Source organism: Halichoeres trimaculatus, unplaced genomic scaffold (genome assembly GCF_033239565.1).
Source record: "Halichoeres trimaculatus isolate MK-OKI-2021-1 unplaced genomic scaffold, fHalTri1.1 fHalTri1_scaffold_1, whole genome shotgun sequence".
Lineage (NCBI taxonomy): Eukaryota > Metazoa > Chordata > Actinopteri > Labriformes > Labridae > Halichoeres > Halichoeres trimaculatus.
This window is the reverse complement of record NW_027437179.1, coordinates 30,678,210-30,698,554: the sequence shown is the minus strand read 5'-3', so window position 1 is coordinate 30,698,554 and position 20,345 is coordinate 30,678,210. Positions and strand designations below refer to the sequence as shown.

At 39.9% G+C, this 20,345-nt stretch overlaps 2 protein-coding genes across 3 annotated transcripts in view; one reads left to right on the top strand and one right to left on the bottom strand.

The window, feature by feature from the left end:
- On the bottom strand, positions 1–12,904 carry dctn2 (dynactin 2 (p50)). Its single transcript, XM_074676988.1, has 14 exons — positions 12,687–12,904; positions 12,327–12,395; positions 9,347–9,443; positions 7,240–7,301; positions 6,947–7,045; positions 5,730–5,890; positions 4,983–5,130; positions 4,659–4,724; positions 4,376–4,414; positions 4,086–4,163; positions 3,392–3,463; positions 2,411–2,513; positions 1,386–1,477; positions 1–805 (listed from the first exon to the last, which is right to left on the bottom strand). The coding sequence occupies exons 1-14, from the start codon at positions 12,720–12,722 to the stop codon at positions 719–721; spliced, it is 1,209 nt and encodes a 402-aa protein (XP_074533089.1). The 5' UTR covers positions 12,723–12,904; the 3' UTR covers positions 1–718.
- Positions 12,905–14,178: 1,274 nt separating this feature from the next.
- kif5ab (kinesin family member 5A, b) overlaps positions 14,179–20,345 on the top strand; it is a 95,944-nt gene continuing 89,777 nt past the window's right edge. For both annotated transcript variants that reach the window (XM_074676866.1, XM_074676783.1), the window contains exon 1: positions 14,179–14,725. In XM_074676866.1, coding sequence (XP_074532967.1) covers positions 14,597–14,725 — 129 coding nt within the window. In that variant the 5' untranslated portion in view covers positions 14,179–14,596. The remainder of the gene's footprint in view (positions 14,726–20,345) is intronic.

Genomic DNA, 20,345 nt, shown 5'->3' with positions numbered 1-20,345 from the left:
AAAAAAGCAGCTCGTTTTATCGCACTTTGTTTTATTGATCAGCTTCCATGACCACAGATGTACATTACAGTTGACTTGTAGGCAATGACAAAGCAGATTAAAAGTTTGTCTGTGGTGTCTGGTCTCAGTCATAATAATATAGTTACAAGCGACTGAGCGTGAAGAAACAATAAGGTACACAGGCATATTTACAGCTTTCCTTCCGTCACTTGGCCCTGACACCTGCACAGAAGTGCTCCTGCTACAACACTAGAAGACAATAGATCCTTTTTTAATTCTTTTTACACAGCCGACAACATCTTTAATGTGTCACCCTTTAACCCAACGTTATCGTGATCCTTCTAACTCGACCAAAGTTTGCAGAGCATATCCAGTTTAGTGTGTGGTTCCAAAAGAAAGAACTTTCTTATCTCTGATACTAACATCTTATAAAAACAATCCAGACTAAAAGTCAATAAGCTTAGCACGGGGCTGCAATCAGTGGCATGTATAGAGTGGACAAAAGTGTTTTCAGTTGATATCAATTTGATGCAAGAAAAGGGGAAAGGAAAGGAGGGTGGACAAGAACATTTTGGTCTCCATTTTTTTGTTATTCCATCTTATCCCGCTTTCTAACATTCCACTTGGTGAAAAAAGGCAGAGGCGAAGTAGAAAGCAAGAGCGCTCTCAAGCCAACTCTTATATGTCCGTGTTCTACACTCTCCAAAACTCTTGCTGCTTATTTGGAGAGCTTCTTCATCCTCTGATCGAGAGCAGAAAAGTTCTCTTCTACAGCCACCAGGTTTTCCTTCATTGTCTGTTGGACCTGGAAGGAAGATGAATAAATCATGTTAGAGGGAGAGCAGAAAGAAGCTATAGTGTACACAAGAAGTGAATTTACAACTTTTTGCTCTCTAATTTTAGGAGACTTGGTTTAAAAAAAACAGTCCCTTTGAATAAAACTTTAGGCACTGAGAAAATCAATTAGTTGGAGCTGTGACAAGCACACTGTTAAGCTGTCAATTATACATTGCTACTGGCTTAAAAATATGCATCTACAGACGGTTGCTTGCACACTAATAGAACAGTTTAGTGGCTGAATTTTTCACAGTTAAAAGGGACTGCCACTCACAATAAATTGATTTCCAGGTTGGTATCATGTTTTTGTTTATACACTTGAATTCTGACAGCCATTCCCTTTTTTTCACTAAAATGCTTCAAAGTTATGACAAAAAAACAATTTTTGGAATGCAGGTTTTTGTACACTGCCTCCACTTTTTATCTCAAATAGTGATGACAACCTATTTAATCATTACCGCTGACCCAGCTGTTAGTGTTAAGTGAAAGGTCCCTTTTCCAACTGATTTATGTTGTCCCACCTGTGCAATCGATGTTTAACTTCTCACCTGTGTGAGCAGGGTGTTGTTGTCCTTCAGAGAGTTGTTGATCATCTGCTGAGTGGTGTCCAGGTGGGTCAGCAGCTGGCCAAACTGCATGGCTACCAGAAGGGAAGAGAAGGGAGAAAGAGTGAGTATTATTTTACACATTCTAACTTTAAAATGCAATATTGTCTTTTCTGTCTGACAGAATACAAGGGGAGACAAATTTAATCTGCTACTGAAGAACAGCGTCTCTAAATATTAAAAATTATTTCCTTCGCGTGTTTGCCTTCAGCAGGAAAAAATGAGAGAATGTGCACAGACAGTGACAGATAAGTACAAATAAGAGTGTGGATGATAAATGACCTCTTCCAGCTCCCAGTAATGAATTATCAATGTTATCTATTAATGCAGGGGTTCTGCTTTCATGTGCTAAATAATAAAAAGATGATAATGTGATATAATATCATGCATCTCCTCCTCCTGAGGGTGTGTTTAACATTATTGCTAGATTTAGTTTAATTCTATTAGCATTTTGAGGCTGCCTCTCACTGATTCCTGCCCTTTGTTATACCAGAATGGCATGGTTTGAGCTAATTCCATTATCCGTCTGAGTCCTTTTTCTGCTTAGTGTTCATCTTTTGTCTTTAACACAGACATTCCCTTTGTGCTGGGAAGTATAACAATTTGCATTTGCAGATTCCTTGTGATCTGGGTTCACACCTTGTTATGCTCTGTGGCTACATCCTACATATTTTGAATCTTTAATGCTAATCCCCACCCCCACTAACCTACATACATCTTCTCCTTGAACTCTCATGGGTGTCATTTCAAGGTTCTTTCACACTCACATAAAAGAACAGAACATGAATTATCCAAGTTTTCATTGTTATTATTACTGGTGTGAAATTGGCCCTAGAGCAACACTATTACAATATTTGCAATGTGAGCTAATTACTCTGTACCAGAACAATCCTACAATATTATTAGATCCAGTGATGTGTGAAACTCCATCTTCTTAGGCTGCCACACTGTAAACCTGCTCCTGTTACCTTGCTCATGAAGCTCCTTGACAGCGACAAGCCTCTGAACCACCTGGGGTATGGAGGTGGACATGGCATCCCACTTCTGCACAGTATCGTAAAGCTGTGACACCTGACAGGTAAAAGCAGAGAGGCACATTTAATACACAGACAAAGGCCTGCAGCTGTGTCACTGATTTAGTGGTCTGGTAATTACAGCGCTGTAATAACTTAATTCACTCAGGTCCACGAGAGTGTTACTGTGACAACGATCTATGTGCACTGCATTACAAGTAAGGCTTAAATTCATACCTGCATTTAGAAACCCTATAAATTTATTACCCTGAGTTCACATTAAGTCTTATTTTCCTATACTTTCAATGTATTTTTTTTTTAATAAACAAAGTCACACTCCTGTTTAATACATTACAATTTTTGAACAGTGTGGTCCCTAAAATAATAACACTGATGTGCAAAAGCCCCCAGTGCAAACAATAAACCCCCATTGATGACTTCATTGTTTACCAACATGGTATAAATAACCCACATTGCCCTCTACTGGACCATAGAGAGTATGACACTTTTCAGCAGTCAATGCCTCATGCAAAAACATTTATGGAAATTAACTGGATCTCACAGCTGAATCTACAACTTAGAGGAAAGATATGTTGATACTTTCAAAACTGTTTGATGAAACAAGTTTGGTTTTGTCAGCCGTTTGTTTTAAGATGTAAAAAATAATCCAAAGTAATGTGTGGTTCATCAATGGTTATAGCAAATCCCTGAACCAACCTGAACTCAACCAAATCTGAATATTTCCATCAGAAAATCTTTTTGATAGACTGCATTTATCTGTATGTATCTATACAACTTACTAGTAGAAAAAAACTCTTCTAATCTGCACTCTTACAGTAGTTTTCTCAAAAGGTATCAGGAGTGAATTGTGATCTTCCACATATGTAAATGTGGTGCAGTCATTGCACACTTATGGATGAACAGGAAATCACAAACCTTGTTTTGTGTGTCAGCATCCTCAATGGCTGCCTTGTGTTTAGCAATCTCATTCATCTTCCCAAGGACACTCTGGACAGGAGAGAAAAAAAAACCCCAAACGATTAAGCAGGGATCCATCGGGGTGAACAATAGAAAAAATGTAGACACAATTAGGTTCAAATCAATACGTTGGAAACTATCAAATCCGTAAAGAAATTCAAAAGTGAAGAAAATACTTTTTTGTTGTAAGCATCTGTCAGCCTGTTTGTAACCAAAAAACACTTTCTCCCAAAGTTGTAATTATCCAGTGCAACAGATTGTTTGAAAAGAAATACAGAACTTATATAACCACATTTCAACAACAGCAGAAATCCCTGCACTAATAAATAAATAAATCCAATAAACCTTCAAATATATAATTTGATTGTTTTATAGATCCAAAACAAAACAAAGAAGTGGTAAAAAGCGAAATGTGGCACTAAAATCTTGCAGTGCAGAGCCTTTTCTCATAAAATTTGTCCTATTCTTTTCAAGCAGTTCTTGCTTTTATTAGATTTAACATTTAAGTGCTGAAGGCAACACTGATACAAACTAATTGGTTATAAGAACACTCGTGGGTCCCAAACAAACAAAGCTTTTAGTAATAATAATAAACAAATAAATCCTCTGTTCCCTCTGACCCTGTACTGTATGCAGTGCTGGCATTAGTTACCTGCAGTCTGGCCTCCACTTGATCCAGAGTAGCAGAGTCCAGTGCGCTGACTCTCGCCTGCAGGAGCTCTATGGTGTCCTAATACAAACGATAACACACACTCGTATATAGTATATCCACAAGTTTAAGCACAAAACTTTGTGTTCTTACTCTGGCACAGCAACAATAAACAGACTTGGAGGAGGTAGTGTCATCTCTGAAATATGACCCAGTTCTCTGGCTTCACATCAGACGCAGTGCTCTGAATACAAACACCCTGTTCTCCAAAAAGAGAGTAGTTGACTTCCTACCATCAAACTGGCTCCTTGTACGCCAGCACTCAGAGGTCCCTGCAACAAAAACACAAAAAAATAACACTTTAACAAGAAGCAGTGAAGCCTCCCCTCTTACTATGCATAAATCCAGGAGAAGGTTTTTATTTGACTTTTATGGATGGTTTCACAGCATCAGGAGCATGAAAATTCTGCTGGTGTTACAGTGAAAGAAAGAAGAATTAGTGTGAATGAAAGAGAAAAGCATTAGAGAGGATGCGTGTTTGTTTGTGTGTAAAACTGCGTCTGAGACAGTGTGTACCTGCTTGTCTGATCCTGAGCCAACAGCTATCTCCAGCTCAGCGAGGCGCTTCTCCAATTCCGCCATCTACAGGGACGGAAAAAGGCAACACATGGTTGGCAGTGACAACAGCATCCCACAAGAGATACACACACAAACTCCCACGTGCACACCTTCCTGCCTTTTGTCCCGCTCATTGCCATCAAATATTCTGACATTCCTCCCAAGAGAATGAAAAACAAAAGTCTCTCGCTGATCACGCTGCTTTAGCATTTGCTCATTTTGCTGAAGCGTTCATTCAAGACACTTGACTCTGTGCTCACGCCTCCTCCATTTCCACTTTACCTTGGCAGACTCGTTGAATTTCTCCTGCTCTGGTCGGCTGTGCAGCTCGTACAGCACCACTCCATCTGGGCCCTTAGCCGATGCCGTCGGCTTGCTGTCTGCACTTCCACGGCTGCCCTTAGCCGCCTCCAGCTGGGTGAGCAGACGCCTGAAGCGAAAAAGAAGAGGGACACAGAAGAATTACACCGTATGTTCAATATTGTTGTTGACCCGATGTGTCATTCTACACCTCAGCTCTCTCAGTCTTATCTGGCTATTTCTAACCTGCAAGGTCAATTTGAGCTTTTAAACAGTTCTCATCACTTTTTCTTCTCCAGGCGTCACTTTCTCTGTCAGACTTTATCTTAATTTCCCCAACACTCCGTGGCAGTTTGTTTTTATCTCTGTGAGCCCTCCATCTGTTAATCTTTTACCTTCTCCGGTTTTTATTTCCTTCCTAAATCATGTGTCCGTCAGTTCTTGTGCTCCCCAGGTATCGCTACAGTGGACTCAGTAGGATTTATGTGAGCAATTGATACCAGCTGTACAGACACCCCCTTATTACTCTCACTCTCTATATCTGGGTTACAGTCCAAGGCTTAGTGAAATTAATTCCCTGCTCTCTTGCTCCCCGCTTAATGCTTTATTTTGTCAAACTACCCCCATTTCCCATCCTTTCCCCGCACACACTGTCATGTGCTGATAGATTGTAGCTTCTGGTTTCACTTCCAAATTGCTTTAAAGCTTTGTGGCAACCTCTCAGCTCACCTGGCCAGGGCTCCATCTGGGTCGGCCAGGTTGATATGTGCCTGCGGTCCCAGCAGAGAGTCAAGATGGGCAGAAACCAGCTGCTGTTTGAGCTTAGCCGCCTGCTGGGCGAGTACCACCGGGGTCAGGCGCTCCTCTGCATTGCTTTCCTTTGTGGCAGCCTAGAAATACAGCAAACACTAGTTTAGTAAATAAGATGAACAGTTGAACTCTGTGGACTTGCTGTGACTGTTTTGACATTTTCTTTCAGATTAAGGGTTATTCTGGTATTTTTAACCCGAGTATGAACTAGGTATTGTTGCCAACTGCGTAAGCATCCACTTAAAGGTAACCGTGATAAACGGCTAAATCCAGAGGGCACATTTCTTTGACTCCTTTGACTCAAAAACAGGTCTTTGAAAAGGTTTTCTGCTAAGCTTATTTGGTAAGCTTTAGGAAGCTTGGGCTGCCTTCCACGATAAACAGTCATCTCCCATGCAATGAGTCCCATAGAGAATGAATTTTCTAGCTATGAGAAAATTTGATAGCAAAAAGCCCTGAAACAAGCAAGAAATAAGACAGAGGCTGTAAAGGCAGATTTTTTTGTAGGTACCAGACCCCAGGCATATGCTTGTCACCAGCTAACTCAACGTGACGACTTAAAGTTGTCCAGTTACTTTTGTTACCCTGACTTTAGGGTATCCATAAAATCGTAAATCCTGCATTTCTTTTAATACTGGTGTCTGAACCCACCAAAACCGTCAAACTCTGTTAGTAATCCTGCTATTTTACAGGTTGAGAGAGAGCCTGACGTGTGCGGAGAACAGGGTCTCCTGCCTCATGAGAAAAAGTTAATGACACCCCCGTTTAATTAGTTCCTGGGTTGTTGGGCTTTTGTGAGAGTGAAGACGGATTTCTCCCGCTGCTTTTAGTCAATAGTAATTCTTAGAGTGAATTAAAGCTTCACTACAGTTTCAAAACTGAGCGTTTGCTTGGGTTATAATATACAACAGAACCACAACAAAGGCCAGACAAATGTATCACACCTCTTAATCTAACAGTGTCACCTCCCTCAATAATTTCACAGCCTTGATAAGAAGTGAAAGTGAGCCCCTGTCAAGAGAGAGGCTGTTGGATTTGTAAGGAAACAGGGAGACAATAGGCGGTGTTAACAGAGGGTGAGTCGTCTCTTACTATCTCCTGTGGGTGTGCAATGATGGGTTTGGGTGTTTGTTCACCTGTATAGTATCCACCTCCTGAGTGAGTTCCTGGATCTCGTTGACTAGGCGCTGGTATTTCTGCTGGGGCGTCTCCTTTACCCCACAGCCTTCTCCAAGCTACAGACACAGAGCAGAGAAACTGTGTTAATATGACAATAAAAGGAGTCGTGAACTCCCCACAGCAGCTCTGAGATGTAAAATAATAAACATGTGAAGCCAGTGAAAGAAAAATCTTATTAGTGTAGTTACAGAAAACATTCAAAAGACTGAAAAGTGGAGTAATGACTTTCTGTTAAACAGAAAATACTTACAATTTCAAATTCTCCTGACTCATAACCCACCCTTCTGCTTTTACTGATTCTGTCTGAGAAATCTGTGAAAAGGAGACAAATCGGTCAGAGACTTTAAGAACGGACAGAAATACAGATTTTTCTATTATAAACATATTTTAAATATTTTAAATATTTTATCCATTCTATTTATTCTTTTATCTAATGTCAGGGTTTGGATTTGCATGTATAATGGTAACTGGCTGACTGAACAAAAGCTCAATAAAATTCGTTGTAAAACCTCCCTTCCACTTTCCTGTTTATATTAAACCAACCTGAAATAATGCAATCCTTCATGGAACAATCGCTTTTGATCACAGAGTTTTAGAGACGTATTTAATTATCACATTTTTGCTCATTCAAAGGGCTGCAGATTGTGGTCATACTGAATCATAATGCATTTAACATGAAAATGATTTTACTCTTTATATTTGGAAATTGTTGTTTGTCTATAATCTTTACCAACCTTTTATTTTCCCACACCATCAAAATGAAAATTTCATACTATCTAGGTTGTAAACTAGATTTTAAAAATTATTTTTTTCATTTCAATTTTGATATTCATGGTTAACGAATGAATTACCTAACTATATACGATCCACAGAGTCCTATTCTACTTTTAAGAGATGTCTGAAGTAGGGATGGGTACCAAAATTAGGTACTTTTATAGGTACCGAATTCTGTCAAAAGTACCGGGTATCGATTCATGTAAAACCAAAAGGAACCATGTTTAGGTACCTAAATGCATCCTTGTGACTGTGAGGGAGTGGAAGAGTAGGTGATTTTCCATGCTGGACATGAACACAGCATTGCAAGGTTATACAATGAAGAATAAATTTGTTAAATTGAAATATTTTTATATTTCATTACTAAACAAATTGATATTTTTTACCGAATAAACACAAAAAAGTACCAAAACTTGGCACTGTTGAGTACCAGTACCGATTGCCAAGTACTGGGCATCGGTACCATATCGTTTCAAATGTGAAAGGTACCCATCCCTAGTCTGAAGACTCATCTGTTCAGGGAACACTTGGGCACTCAATCTGACCCTTCTCCTCTTTGTCCTCAGGGATAGAATGAGTCAGAAGGTATCAGACCCAACTCTTAGTCAGTATTTGGCACTGATTATTGAATGTTGAATTATATTGATGCAGCGATTAATTGTGGTTAGCTATGGCTACATTATTCTACATGGGAGAAAAAATTCTTATTGCACTTAATGGCAGGACCTGCAGACAAATAGCTTGTAGCACTTTATTGCACTAACTAGATTTCCCTTCTGTCTAAATTCTTGCTTGTGTTGTATGTCCCCTTGGACAAAAGCATCTGCTAAATCAAATTATAGAGTTGTAGAACTGTAGAAATACATCCATACATGCATACACAAACAAAAAAATGTAAACAAATGTCATGCCAATTTGTCTGTAGATGCTGGTTCACTGTGTTTTTAAACTCCAGCATCAACGCACTTGTCTGTGCTGTCAAGTTTTAGTCAGATGCTGATTTTCTTTCTCTGCAACACTAAGCACCTGCCGACAGTACCAAAAGATTCACTCATCATGATCTGACTGTGTTTGATTGGCCAGCCAACAGGCCTGACCTTAACATCACTGAGAATCTGTGAGATACGGTCGAGAGGGAGAAGTAAAACACTTGACTCAAATATTCAGACAGGCTGAAGGCTGCTATCAAAGCAACCAGAGATTCAATAACACCTCAGCATTGCCTCAGAGTGATGGCCTTCATGCCACATTGATGCAGTAATTCTTTTTAAAGGAGCCCAAACCAAGTGTTTCAGAGGTTAGACATCACACTAAAATATTCCAAATATTTGAAATACTGGATTTCTCATTTTCATCAGCTCTGAGCCAAGGTCATCAACATTTTAACAGAAAGATGTCTTGAACTGTTTTATGCTACATGCTATGATGTGAGAATCTATAAAAGATGACCCTTTGACTTAAATTATGGAAAAAAAAAAAACTTTTGGATAATGTTCTGAGTTTTCATGAAGCCCCTGTAGTTTCATTTAGTTTAAAATGTATAATTAAAATAGATTAAAGTTGATTATGCACTACAAACTGACCAAGTCCCTTGGTGGTGACATGCTTGTCTTTGAACTTGTCATAGGCTGCGTTTGGGTTGACCACAATCCTCTCCACGCTGTCGCTGCAGAGCTCCTCCTGTCATTGAAAAACAGAAGATGGACATGATCAGTAACAGGCAGGTGAGACCATATAGAGAGTACATACTTCAAACTGAACCTTGGTTTACTGAGCCAGAGTCAAACGTTTCAAAGCCCAAGGTAGACTTGAAATATGTTGAAAGGGTTGGTAAGATCTGAGAGGAAATTCAAGGTTTGATCATTGCACCAAATCAGTGTGATTAAAAGGCACTGAATCAGGCAGCTGAATCGAGCGCATCCTTAATATCAAACCCACAGATATTACAAGCCATAGTACCTATGAGTGAAAATCTTCAAAAGCATTATAGGCTGTATGACAAACCAGATTATTTCATCATAAATCATTCAGAGTCCTTGCACTGAGTGGCAATAGTGCAAAATAGGTTTTTTTGCAACTATTGTTTTGCCAATGCCTGAATGTAGACGTTTTAACCGTCCTTAAAAATGACACTATCCATGTGGTAGAAGTCTACTTTGGTTAAATCAATGTTACATGAATAAAAAATGCAGAACCAAAGCTAGAAACCACTAGGAATTTTATTTTCTAAATTACGGTTCTTTAATTAGTGAATCTTGGGAGAACAAAAAGCCATGTGATTAAAACTTTCTAGTGAGACATTATGGTGCACTAGAGGCTAGAGGTAAGATTAAAACACCACAGACACATACAAAAAAAAAAAGCAACGATATGAGTCCGGGCTCACACACACACACAAACAGAAATTTGAATAAACAGAGCAAACACAGAACACAAGACAGGTACACAGAAATGCAGGGAGGAGGAGGAGGTGGAGGAGGAGGAGGAGGAGGAAGGGGGGTTAGTCAGGCTCTTACCAGCTCCTTGGGTTTCCAAAGAGAGTTAGAGAAAGTAATGCAAGAGCAGAGGGAGAGAAAAAAAGTAGGGAGGAGAGAGAGAGAGACAACACAGATTAATGTGGTTATCACATGCCATGCACACAACAGGAACAGTTGGCTGGGGTCGGGGAAAGATAAGAAAGAAAGCAGTGTTCTGAGAGTTGCTGCTTAAAACCCTGGAGACACAACTGACAGACTGCTTCTGACCTCTCAGGTTCTTTCTCTTTACCCCGATCCAGAGTTGTAAGATGGTCCATGAACACCAGCATGTTACTTTCTCCTCTGAGACATTACTGCACTTTGTAATGCAGGGTGACCGCATGCTCTTATGGAGAGCACTGGTCTCACAGCATTACATGGTAGATGTAAGGGACTGGATTTTGAAAAAGGGAGGGGTTACAGGTAGTTCGAGATGACTAAAGGATAACTGTAGCACTGAAGCTATAAGCTCTAAAATGCATTCTGTTAGAGGCTGACGTCTATTATAAATCATCAGTCAGTTACTTATTAACATGCAGTTCATCCCACATGATCTGTTGGCCTGAACATAAGCGATTAATGAAATTTACCCTAGTAAAGGCCCCTGTACATCATTTCTAGTGGTTATAATTAATTAACAATAATTTCGCTGACATCTGATTTCTCATTTAATGAAAAACAAGAGCTGTGGCATCAAAACCACACACTGCAGTCAAGTTGCTGAAAGAAGAAAGAGAATTTAATAAGATGCTGACCAACTTTAATTTAAAAAGAAGTTATGTTTGAATAGCTCTTGATCAACTTAATGGGAATAAAACAGATTCCCAAACAAACCCAATTCAACCCCAGATTAAAAGACCTGTCAATTTGAAATTAAAAGCTGAGGTTTGCATGTTTCAGCTCGGATCCAAAAGTTGTTCTGTACAGTCTTTGCCACTGCACAGAGTATACAGGGGCCCTTAAGACTCTCAGTTAGTGTCAGTTTAGTGTGGTTGGCTTGGAAGCAGTTGTTAAAAATGATGATGAAAGGAAGAAAAAATATCTAAAAAAACAAATATCCTTCTGTCGCTTGTCTGTGCTTCACATTCACTAAGACAATTTATGGCGCCCTTGGTGAATTAGATCATTAAAAGTGCCACTCATCAGGAAATCAAAACAGTTTAAATGAGCAACACAAAAAGGAGGAAAAGAAAAGATTCCTTGCACTTCAAAACAATCAAAAATTGATGAATTACTGAACACTATACAGGTCACTCCATCAATCTGTTTCTCATTTCATCCCAATCAATAGAAGTAGAAAAAGTGGATATAGGTTAAAAACATGCATAAAAAGCATGGCATTGAGCTCACTGAGAGTAAAACGGAGCCAGTCTTACTTGTACAAACTAGAGTCCCAGGAGGGGTGGGGAAGAGTCAAAACAAGGGCAAGGGTATTTGGAGAATAAGTGTGGAAACATGGAAGGGAAAATGCCAATTAGGAGTCATTCAGGTGGTCAGTAGCACACCACACATGTTGATAGATAATATTAATCCAGTAACCCTCAACTGTTCAGAAAGTATCAATGAAAACACTGTCTCTAGATGACTGCTTGATGTTATGAATAGAAAATGGTTAGAAAATGCATTTGTAAGAGTCACAAGACCAAAGTGATGACTGGGTCCACATAGTCATCAGCACATTTTGTTCTTTGATAATTCAATAGAGAACAGTACTAATATGGAAGAGTCATACTTATCTACCCTAACACTTGTAATAATATAATATTAGGAACAAGAACATAATTTGATTATTTGATTTGACTATTTAACCCAAAGAGTTGCTATGAACACAGAAACTGGTATTAAAGATTCATCTAAATATCTCGATTTGCACCAAAGCAGCTTGTATACTGTAATGATACTTTACATAGCTTAAATAACACATAATGAATACATAGAAGAATAACAGTTAACATAAGCGAAACTCATTGGCAGAGAACGTTAGCTTGATATACAAGAAACAAGCCTGCAAACTTCAAAACACAGTCAAAAACAACCGTCCTCTTACCGATTCAAACTGTGCCTGATCATCCTCTGGAAGGTCACCAGTCTCGTAAACGTCCGGCTCGTTAAAAGCCTTATGAGACAAAAAAATACAAATATACCACAGGGTCAATATAACCCGTTTATTGTCATTAGCCTGGCCAACGCCCCGGCCCATTCAAAAACACGTATTTGCTAACCTTTCCTATTTGGTTAGGTGCGCTTAATGACTCTAGTTCAAAATCCAGCAATGAATATACGCTTTTATGAACGCTACTGCTTTAATATCGCAACAATAGGCACAAAACACAGTCACATAAAGCATAGGAGCTAGCTCTGCTACATAGCAATCAGGCTAATCTTTCTGCTAGCGTTAGCCACTTACAATTCCTGGCAGGTTTGCGTATTTAGGGTCAGCCATTCTCAGCGGAAAGCAAACAGGAGATCAACAAATTGCAAATAAATATGATAACAGCTCCTTAAACGTGTAAAATTACGATATAACCGAGTAAAACTGCAACCAATGCAGGCGGGAGATGAGGCAGCAGTCTCTCAGCCGGCTGATGTGGTCACTAGCTTGATTTGACAGCGTGTACGTTTGCTTTACTGCAGGAGCAGTCGGGTGGGCGGCGCTATGTCCAGCACATCAAAATGGAGAATGGTTCAACGGCTCACGAGGAACAACGAAACGAACATCCTCTACATGGTAGGCTATTGTTACGCATGCGTACAGTAAAACCAATACAATTAAACGTAACCAATTGGTTGTGAATCACCGCCTGGTTCCTCGAATAACTATAAACGTATCCACTTCCAATATATTAATGTATCTATCACGCATATTTTGCATCAATAAAATAAATTTCTGTCCTTGTTTCTAACAGCACAATCGAATTTCAGCTAAGCTGTCGCACGATGGCGCTAAAGGCAAAAGCAAACAACTCAATTAAGGGCCAAAGATAGTTTATTGAAGAAATGTCTTACCTTGTTCGAAAAAGCAACCCTTATCTCATTTCAGTGACTGGTTTTCTGACATACAAAGTGATGACGACCAAAGGTAACATTTTACATTTTTGGAAATAGGCTTTTAAATTTAATTGCTTTTTCCTTTCCAAATCAAGTAAAAATATGGATTACTCTGATGAAATTGAAAATTGTAAAATTTGGTCAAGTTATGCCTTTTATTTCTTGTTTAACCATACTAGCTTTAACATTGTGTATTTTAGTCTAAATACAAAATGGACATCAAATAAAACACATAAACACACTATATTTAATCATATTGATAGTTTTGCAATGAAACTGACATAACCTGGGTTTTTAATCAACAAGTTAAGTGGTTACAGTTCTTTGTATACTACCAGGAAACATGTCAATGTCAATAGGTCTCTCTCACTGATCAATGAAGCTGTGTATGGGGCAGTCAGTAGGTATTGCTTTCCATTGGCAGCCAAAGATTTTTCAAGTTTTTGGTCTATATCTATCTAATTACTGACAAATAACTTTATTGGACTGGATGACAATAAACATTATCACTGGAGTAGCCCATATGTTCTCACATGGCTCACCAGCTTGTCGTGCCTTATACAGTTTGGTTGAGTTAAAAAAAAGAATAATAATATTTTCTTAAAAAAAATGGGAAGGAAGATTAAGAAACATTGGCTTCCAAAAATGCCATCCACAGAGCACACCTCAACAGGTGCAAACTATACAAGGTAAACTCTGAAACTTGTTGTTGAGATAGAAGGAATAATAATCAGAGTGAGAGCTCTTCCTGCTCCTCGGTCCCTGTACTCGGTGGTGCTGATGAGAGAGGATTCGAGTCGCTACTTTTCCACGCCCCGCCCCCAGTGAGAGAGCTAGAGCAGGGATGACAGAGATGCGAGCTAAGGCATGCCTGTGAGCAGCCTGCAGCCCGTCCAGACACCACGCCGACCGGACCAGTTTGGAATATACGCTCCGTTTACAACTCCTTCTGATTTTCCCCTCTTAACCGCACCTGCGTCTGTTTTGAGGGTATTTCAAACAAGAAAACACTCTCGCAGAGGTTGCTTTTTGTTTTTCTTTTCAACCCCTTTTTTGAATTTGGCTGTAGTGTTTCCCAAAAACTCGTAGTTGCCCAATCTTCCAAATGCTTTGCCTGCAACTCTCGCTTTGCATGTGGGTTTAGCCGCCAGGTGGTTTACGAGAAAAACAGGAATATTACATCGGATATTTTTTCCTTTCTTTTTAAAAAATCTAATTGAAGAAAATCCTCTTGTTGTCTGGAAGCGCTCCCACTATTTTGCGTCCACGATGTCTGATGCTAATGCAGAATGCAATATCAAGGTGTTGTGTCGATTTCGACCTTTGAACAAGTCTGAAATCATCCGTGGAGATAAGTTCATCCCCATATTTCAAAGAGAAGACACTGTCATCCTTGGGGTAAGTTATTCCAACCATCTCTTTCCTTCTTCTCTTTTTTTCTGTCACCTTTCCACGCAGACGGTGCGAGCTAACGCTAGGGGTTACACTTTTCATCTGGCACACACATCAAACACCGGCCAGACAGGACTGGAGGCTTAAAGGGATCTGACAGGGATCAAACTCAGTACAGCCAGTATCAGTGTCTTCATCAGCATGTTGCATCATTCATTCAGGTGTGTGTTGCTGCCATCAATATGCAACAGAGATTCAAGGCAGACTGTAATTTAGGCACACAAAAAACCTAGATCCAATTTAGGAATTGCAACTCATGTCATATTTGTAGATGATTTACAGGATCTATTCTTCTCCTTTTGATATTCAGCCAAAGTCCATAACCCTGAGCATTGCAGGGGTTGTGCTTAAATAAAAGAACTTGGATCTCGACCCCACCTCAGTGATCTCGTTATATCCCCTCTGGTATTGATCTGCTGGATTTGGTGCGTTTCCTGGCAAAGAATAATTATGCAGAATTGATTGATAGCTGCTGATGTATCTTGTAGTCAGCCTTTAATGCACCGTTGAATCATCAGGCAGTGCAAATCCCCTTGAGAGTCATAATTACGCTCTGTGGGTTGTGTCTGTCCAGTAAATGGATTTTGGTTTTGTCTCTGATGATTGCTGTCACTGCTGTGAAGTCGGAGTGAAAATGAACCAGCTATAAAATGTTGATCAATCCAACAGATACACGCCTGAGGGTGAGGTTAACCGTTAAGGGGGTTACAGGGCTGTAAAATGCAAATGTTTCTGTTATTTACACAGATACAGACATACATACAAGCTATAACATATTTATATATTTACACAGAATACTTACATAGATTCACAACAGTTACACTGAATTGAACACCTGAATACACATGCACACACACACACAGGAATTAAGACACACATGCAGTTAGAAAAAGACACATGCAAACCTAAACTTACAAATTTACGGTACAGTTTCATGCAATTACATCCATAACACTGCTGATATACAGACAAAAACCCACAGCCAAGCACAGATACACACACACACACACACACACACACACACACACACACACACACACACACACACACACACACACACACACTTACACAAGCACATGCATTTATATGAAGTATGAAGATTAAACCTCATGCACACAGTGGATGCACGCCTTCTCTGTAAATAGGCAAGGATTCACTCTCATGATACTGCTCATGCTTTGGACTTCAATAACGCTCACATGCACCTACACACAAACATTTACACACAGAAAAGGGCAAAAAAATGCCCATATGCACACAAAAAACTCATATAGAGACTTAAGATATGTTTGTATACTGTATAGGAGCTAGCATTCATACTCATAATACTGCGCATGGTATACAATTGGAAATATGTGCACACACAGACACATACATAGAGACTGTGTTCTGTGTGTGTGTGTGTGTGTGTGTGTGTGTGTGTGTGTGTGTGTGTGTGTGTGTGTGTGTGTGTGTGAGAGAGTGACTGAGAGAGAGAGAGTGATACATCCATTTGGCCTGAGGCTTGACTTCAAGTGATGATGAAGACAGCAGAAAATCCCTATCGGCTTACTCTGTTGTTGCACGCACGCATGCCCACACACACACTCACATGCACACATGCACACTGGCACACGCATTAAAATGCATGGCAGCTCTGCTGGGGTAGATTTCCCTGTGTGGCCGTCTTGTGCAGCGTGGTTGTAGCAGCAGGATATCTTCCAGAAGCAGACTGAAGGCTCATTATCACCTTATTTTGATGCTGTTTGTTTGGGAATGGCAGGTTAGCATTATGGAGCGGCATGAAATCCTTCATTCCAGCGTCAGTCTTGGCAGCTTTATTAAAATGTGTTCTGGGCGTGCTCGAAGGCAGCAAAGAGAATGAAAAAATATCATTCAAATGTTCAGTCTTGGCGTTGAGGAGGTTGTTTTATCCCAGCCTTAAATTCTAGTATCTTAAATCTTCCGTCTCACAGTGAGAGATTTGTTTTATATCTTTGCTTTCGTTCCTTTCAGGCTGTGTTGTGTGAGGGAAAGGAATTGAATGCTTTGTAGTAGTCTACAGATGATGACAGCTGGAAACAGAATGCGCAGATATGGAGTAAAATCAAATTAACCAATTACAGGGCCTGTAATCCGCTCCTATAAGAGATGCTCTGCACCACTGTCAGTCCTCTCTCACTTATTTCCAGCAGAGGCTTTACAAAGTAGATAAAATCTTGAAACAGAAGTGTGCAGTTTTCTTCTTACGCTCCCAGTTTATTTCATCCTCTTAACTGCTCCACAATTTTCCTCTATTCAGATGGCTGCCATCATAAAAGCATGTTTGCACTTTTCATCTTTGTGACTGTAATTACTTTCGAGCTTACTTAGGTTTTTTTCTGGATGCGCAAATGTATTCAGAGTGTGTTTTACTCTGTAGTTTTCTCTTGTAACTCTGGAATACTCTCAGAGGAACTTGTGAAATAAAAAATGTCTCTTGAGAGTTTAAATGGCGCTGCAGTCAGATTGTATCAGGATTTAAAATATAAGGCCAGCACGCAAGCTAGCTGGCATGCTGCAGGGACCCTGTAGCGACAGCTTAGCCCTCACATCCCGACGACTGATAGAAACAATTCACATCTGGCCCCACATTTGTCTGCTGCAGGAGGACGGATCCTTCCAGGACTTGTTAAGTGACACAGGCAATGATTTGAGTGGCTGAGTGATGGTGCGGCTGCACCTTGGTGGCAGACAGGAAGAGAATCGAAGAGATTAAAGATCGGGGAAGATGGTGTGTTGGCATGATCGGAATTGATGAAGGAATTCTCATGGGGCTCAAAACAAGGAGAACAGGTGAAGTCTGGCTCATAAAATGTGCCAGTTTTTATTCCAGGGCCAGAAATCAAGGACTCTTGAATCAACTTGAGTGTAAATATTGATGACTTGAACTCAGCCATAGACTTGAACTTGGCACAAACATAAGATTTACTTCACACATTACATTTTTATGAGCTTTAGCAGTGAGAACTGCAACTCAGTACTTGCTGCCTGAATTGATGAATCTGCTCAAGAAGCTACAAAAACTCAGTTGTGCTTCTTGCGTATATGTTTAAAAATGCCACTCTGAGTTCCCTTCTTTTCCCTGAGGTATGCCCAGTTGCTTACAGAGATTTTTCATTAGTTTATTTGTGACAGGCCAAAACATGGTGGATTAGAAAAAAACAATAAAAATAGCAAGCTGAAGAACGAAAGATATTAACAAAAAAAAATCTGTTTTAATGTTCCTTAACAGCAGCTTCCAAGAGCCACCAGATGAAAAGGGGTTGCAGTAATAAAACCACCAAGTGTCTCAGACTGACCACAGATGCTTTTTATTGCTGAATATCTTCTTTGCAACAAAAAGATTTTGTTTCTTTCCTCTCTAAAGTTACTAACTTTGCCTAGAGGCAGTGATCACAGATGAATACTGAAGCCAGTTGCTCTTTCCTCCAGCAGACACAGAGCAACATCAGTCTTAGTTGAGAGTTTTGTTCCTGGCAGACAGATGAATGTACCTAAATCCAATATGCTTGGGTCTCCACCGGCTCTAGAGGGAAATATCTGACTCTTTCACTCTTTAAGTGCTCTGCTATGTTTAGCAGTTTGTCTTAACTTTACCCTGTATGCTGTTTGGCGCTTGGCAGGTAAATTACTATGACTTTTGGAGAACACTTTCACTTCAGACAGCTGCTTTCTGTGCCGGGAACAGAGGATGTTAAGAGTGGAGGAGCGAAGTCGTAGATCATAAACCAAATTATTGAGAGGACAGATGCTTAAACGCTCCACATAACCGCATATAGCTGCAGATAGCAATGATAGTTATCACTGGGATTTCTATGGGCAGACCTTTTTAAATTACACAGTCATTTGATCCTTTGCTAATATTAAAAAGTGATTAGTGCAGCTTGAAACTCAATTAGGCTCCTCAGGCATAAACCTGAGTAGTGAGTATTCAACTCAGTTCATCCAGACTAGACCAAAGCCACATTTCAACTGCAGGAACTCCCCTTCAAAGACCAAGCACTTTCAGAGGCATACCCCAGGGTCTAGTTGAAATCACAGTTACTTCACTTGTCTCAACTGCGATGTAGAGCTGGGGGATGTAACCCGATGTATCGCAGGTTTTTGAACGTGAGATGTATAAAACATAGACTTTATAAAACATGGACGTAGTCTCGCCGACGTCACATGTCTGTTTCGTAAATGGAAAATGAAGCACATCGGCTATAGTGGCCATATTGGTAGTGGCAAGGGCTTCGCCTACAGCCATAGGGCGCCTGTCGGTCATGTGACCCTCAGCTGTGCCTCTTATTGGGGGAGCTCGCAATCTTAATATCCTCTGAACGGCCTACTTAGAAAAAAATTCACCCCCCCCCCCGTACAGTGGGTGCCGGTAGTAAAATTAGCGACTCAGACAGGAGACATTTTTTTGAACCAGGCTGTAAATAGGTTAATTTCAGCTTTGAAAATGGCTTTTTTTTGGCTTGGTGTGTATGTGACTTCTGGTACTTCTGGAGTCATCCTCAAGCGAACACTCCAGAAACATCAGATTTTAGCACTTCTGCATTGTCTCATATTCTTAGACCGGAGGTTGCTGCTTGGTATAAAATGACTATATCGTAACCATTGAGTACAAACAGTCATGTAAATGTTTTCAGACGTCGGAACATAATTCTCTTTGGAGTTTCGCTCATTTCACTCTCTGCTACTCAGCCGGTGCTCCTTTCACAGCGAGCACCACACTCCCCTGCCCACCCAGAAAAATTCTCCCATGCATCATGTGTGTTTTTGTATTAAGAGAGGAGAGAAAAAAGTTGTTTGCGCGTCTCGTCAGTCATGAACTGTGGGTTCCTGGGGCTTGTTTTCTAAAATTTAGTTGCTTTTTTGGGTCTGCTAAGCTGCCCTTGTGATCCCTGCCTGATTCTCTTCCAGCTCTCTCCAGTAACAAATGCTACATGTTCTTTAGTTTCACTTTCACTTTTCTGCCCACTCTGCCCCTCCCTTTCCCTTGCTTGCCGTTCAGTCACGGCATCCAGCTGTGCACTGCTCGATATATGATGGCAGAGGAGTTTGATGCTATTTAACCGGTGAATACCAAAACACTGCATGCTGTGATTTTATCAGAAAAAAAATAATACAACCAGACCGCGGGCTCAAAGACAGGAGTCACTAGAGTCCTTTCAGCATGACCAACATGATCCGCGTGGCTGATTTATGGAAATGAAAGTAATATTAAATTATCTCCAGCCTTAGTTCATATTTTCAGAGTGTAATAACATATAATATAATATAATATAATATAATATAATATAATATAATATAATATAATATAATATAATATAATATAATCAGCCAGTTGAATTTATCTGAATGAATTATCTTACTGGAACTAAAAATATGTAACTACATAAAGTTTGGTTTAATATAAAAGGTTTGCTAAACTTAGCCTGATTGATATTTTACCCTCTTTGCACGCAAATTTTAAAACTCCAACTGAAAGGTCTGCTTGAATCATTATACTTGTGTAATTTTCTGCATCAAAGGGTTGGATTTAACATTTATTAAG

Coding starts and splice junctions, on each gene's coding strand:
- dctn2 (XM_074676988.1), bottom strand. CDS start 12,722: ATGGCTGACCCTAAATACGCAAACCTGCCAGGAATT. Junction 12,396..12,686: donor ACGCAAACCTGCCAGGAATT/GTAAGTGGCTAA, acceptor TTGTCTCATAAG/GCTTTTAACGAGCCGGACGT. Junction 1,478..2,410: donor CAAGGAGCTTCATGAGCAAG/GTAACAGGAGCA, acceptor CCCTTCTGGTAG/CCATGCAGTTTGGCCAGCTG.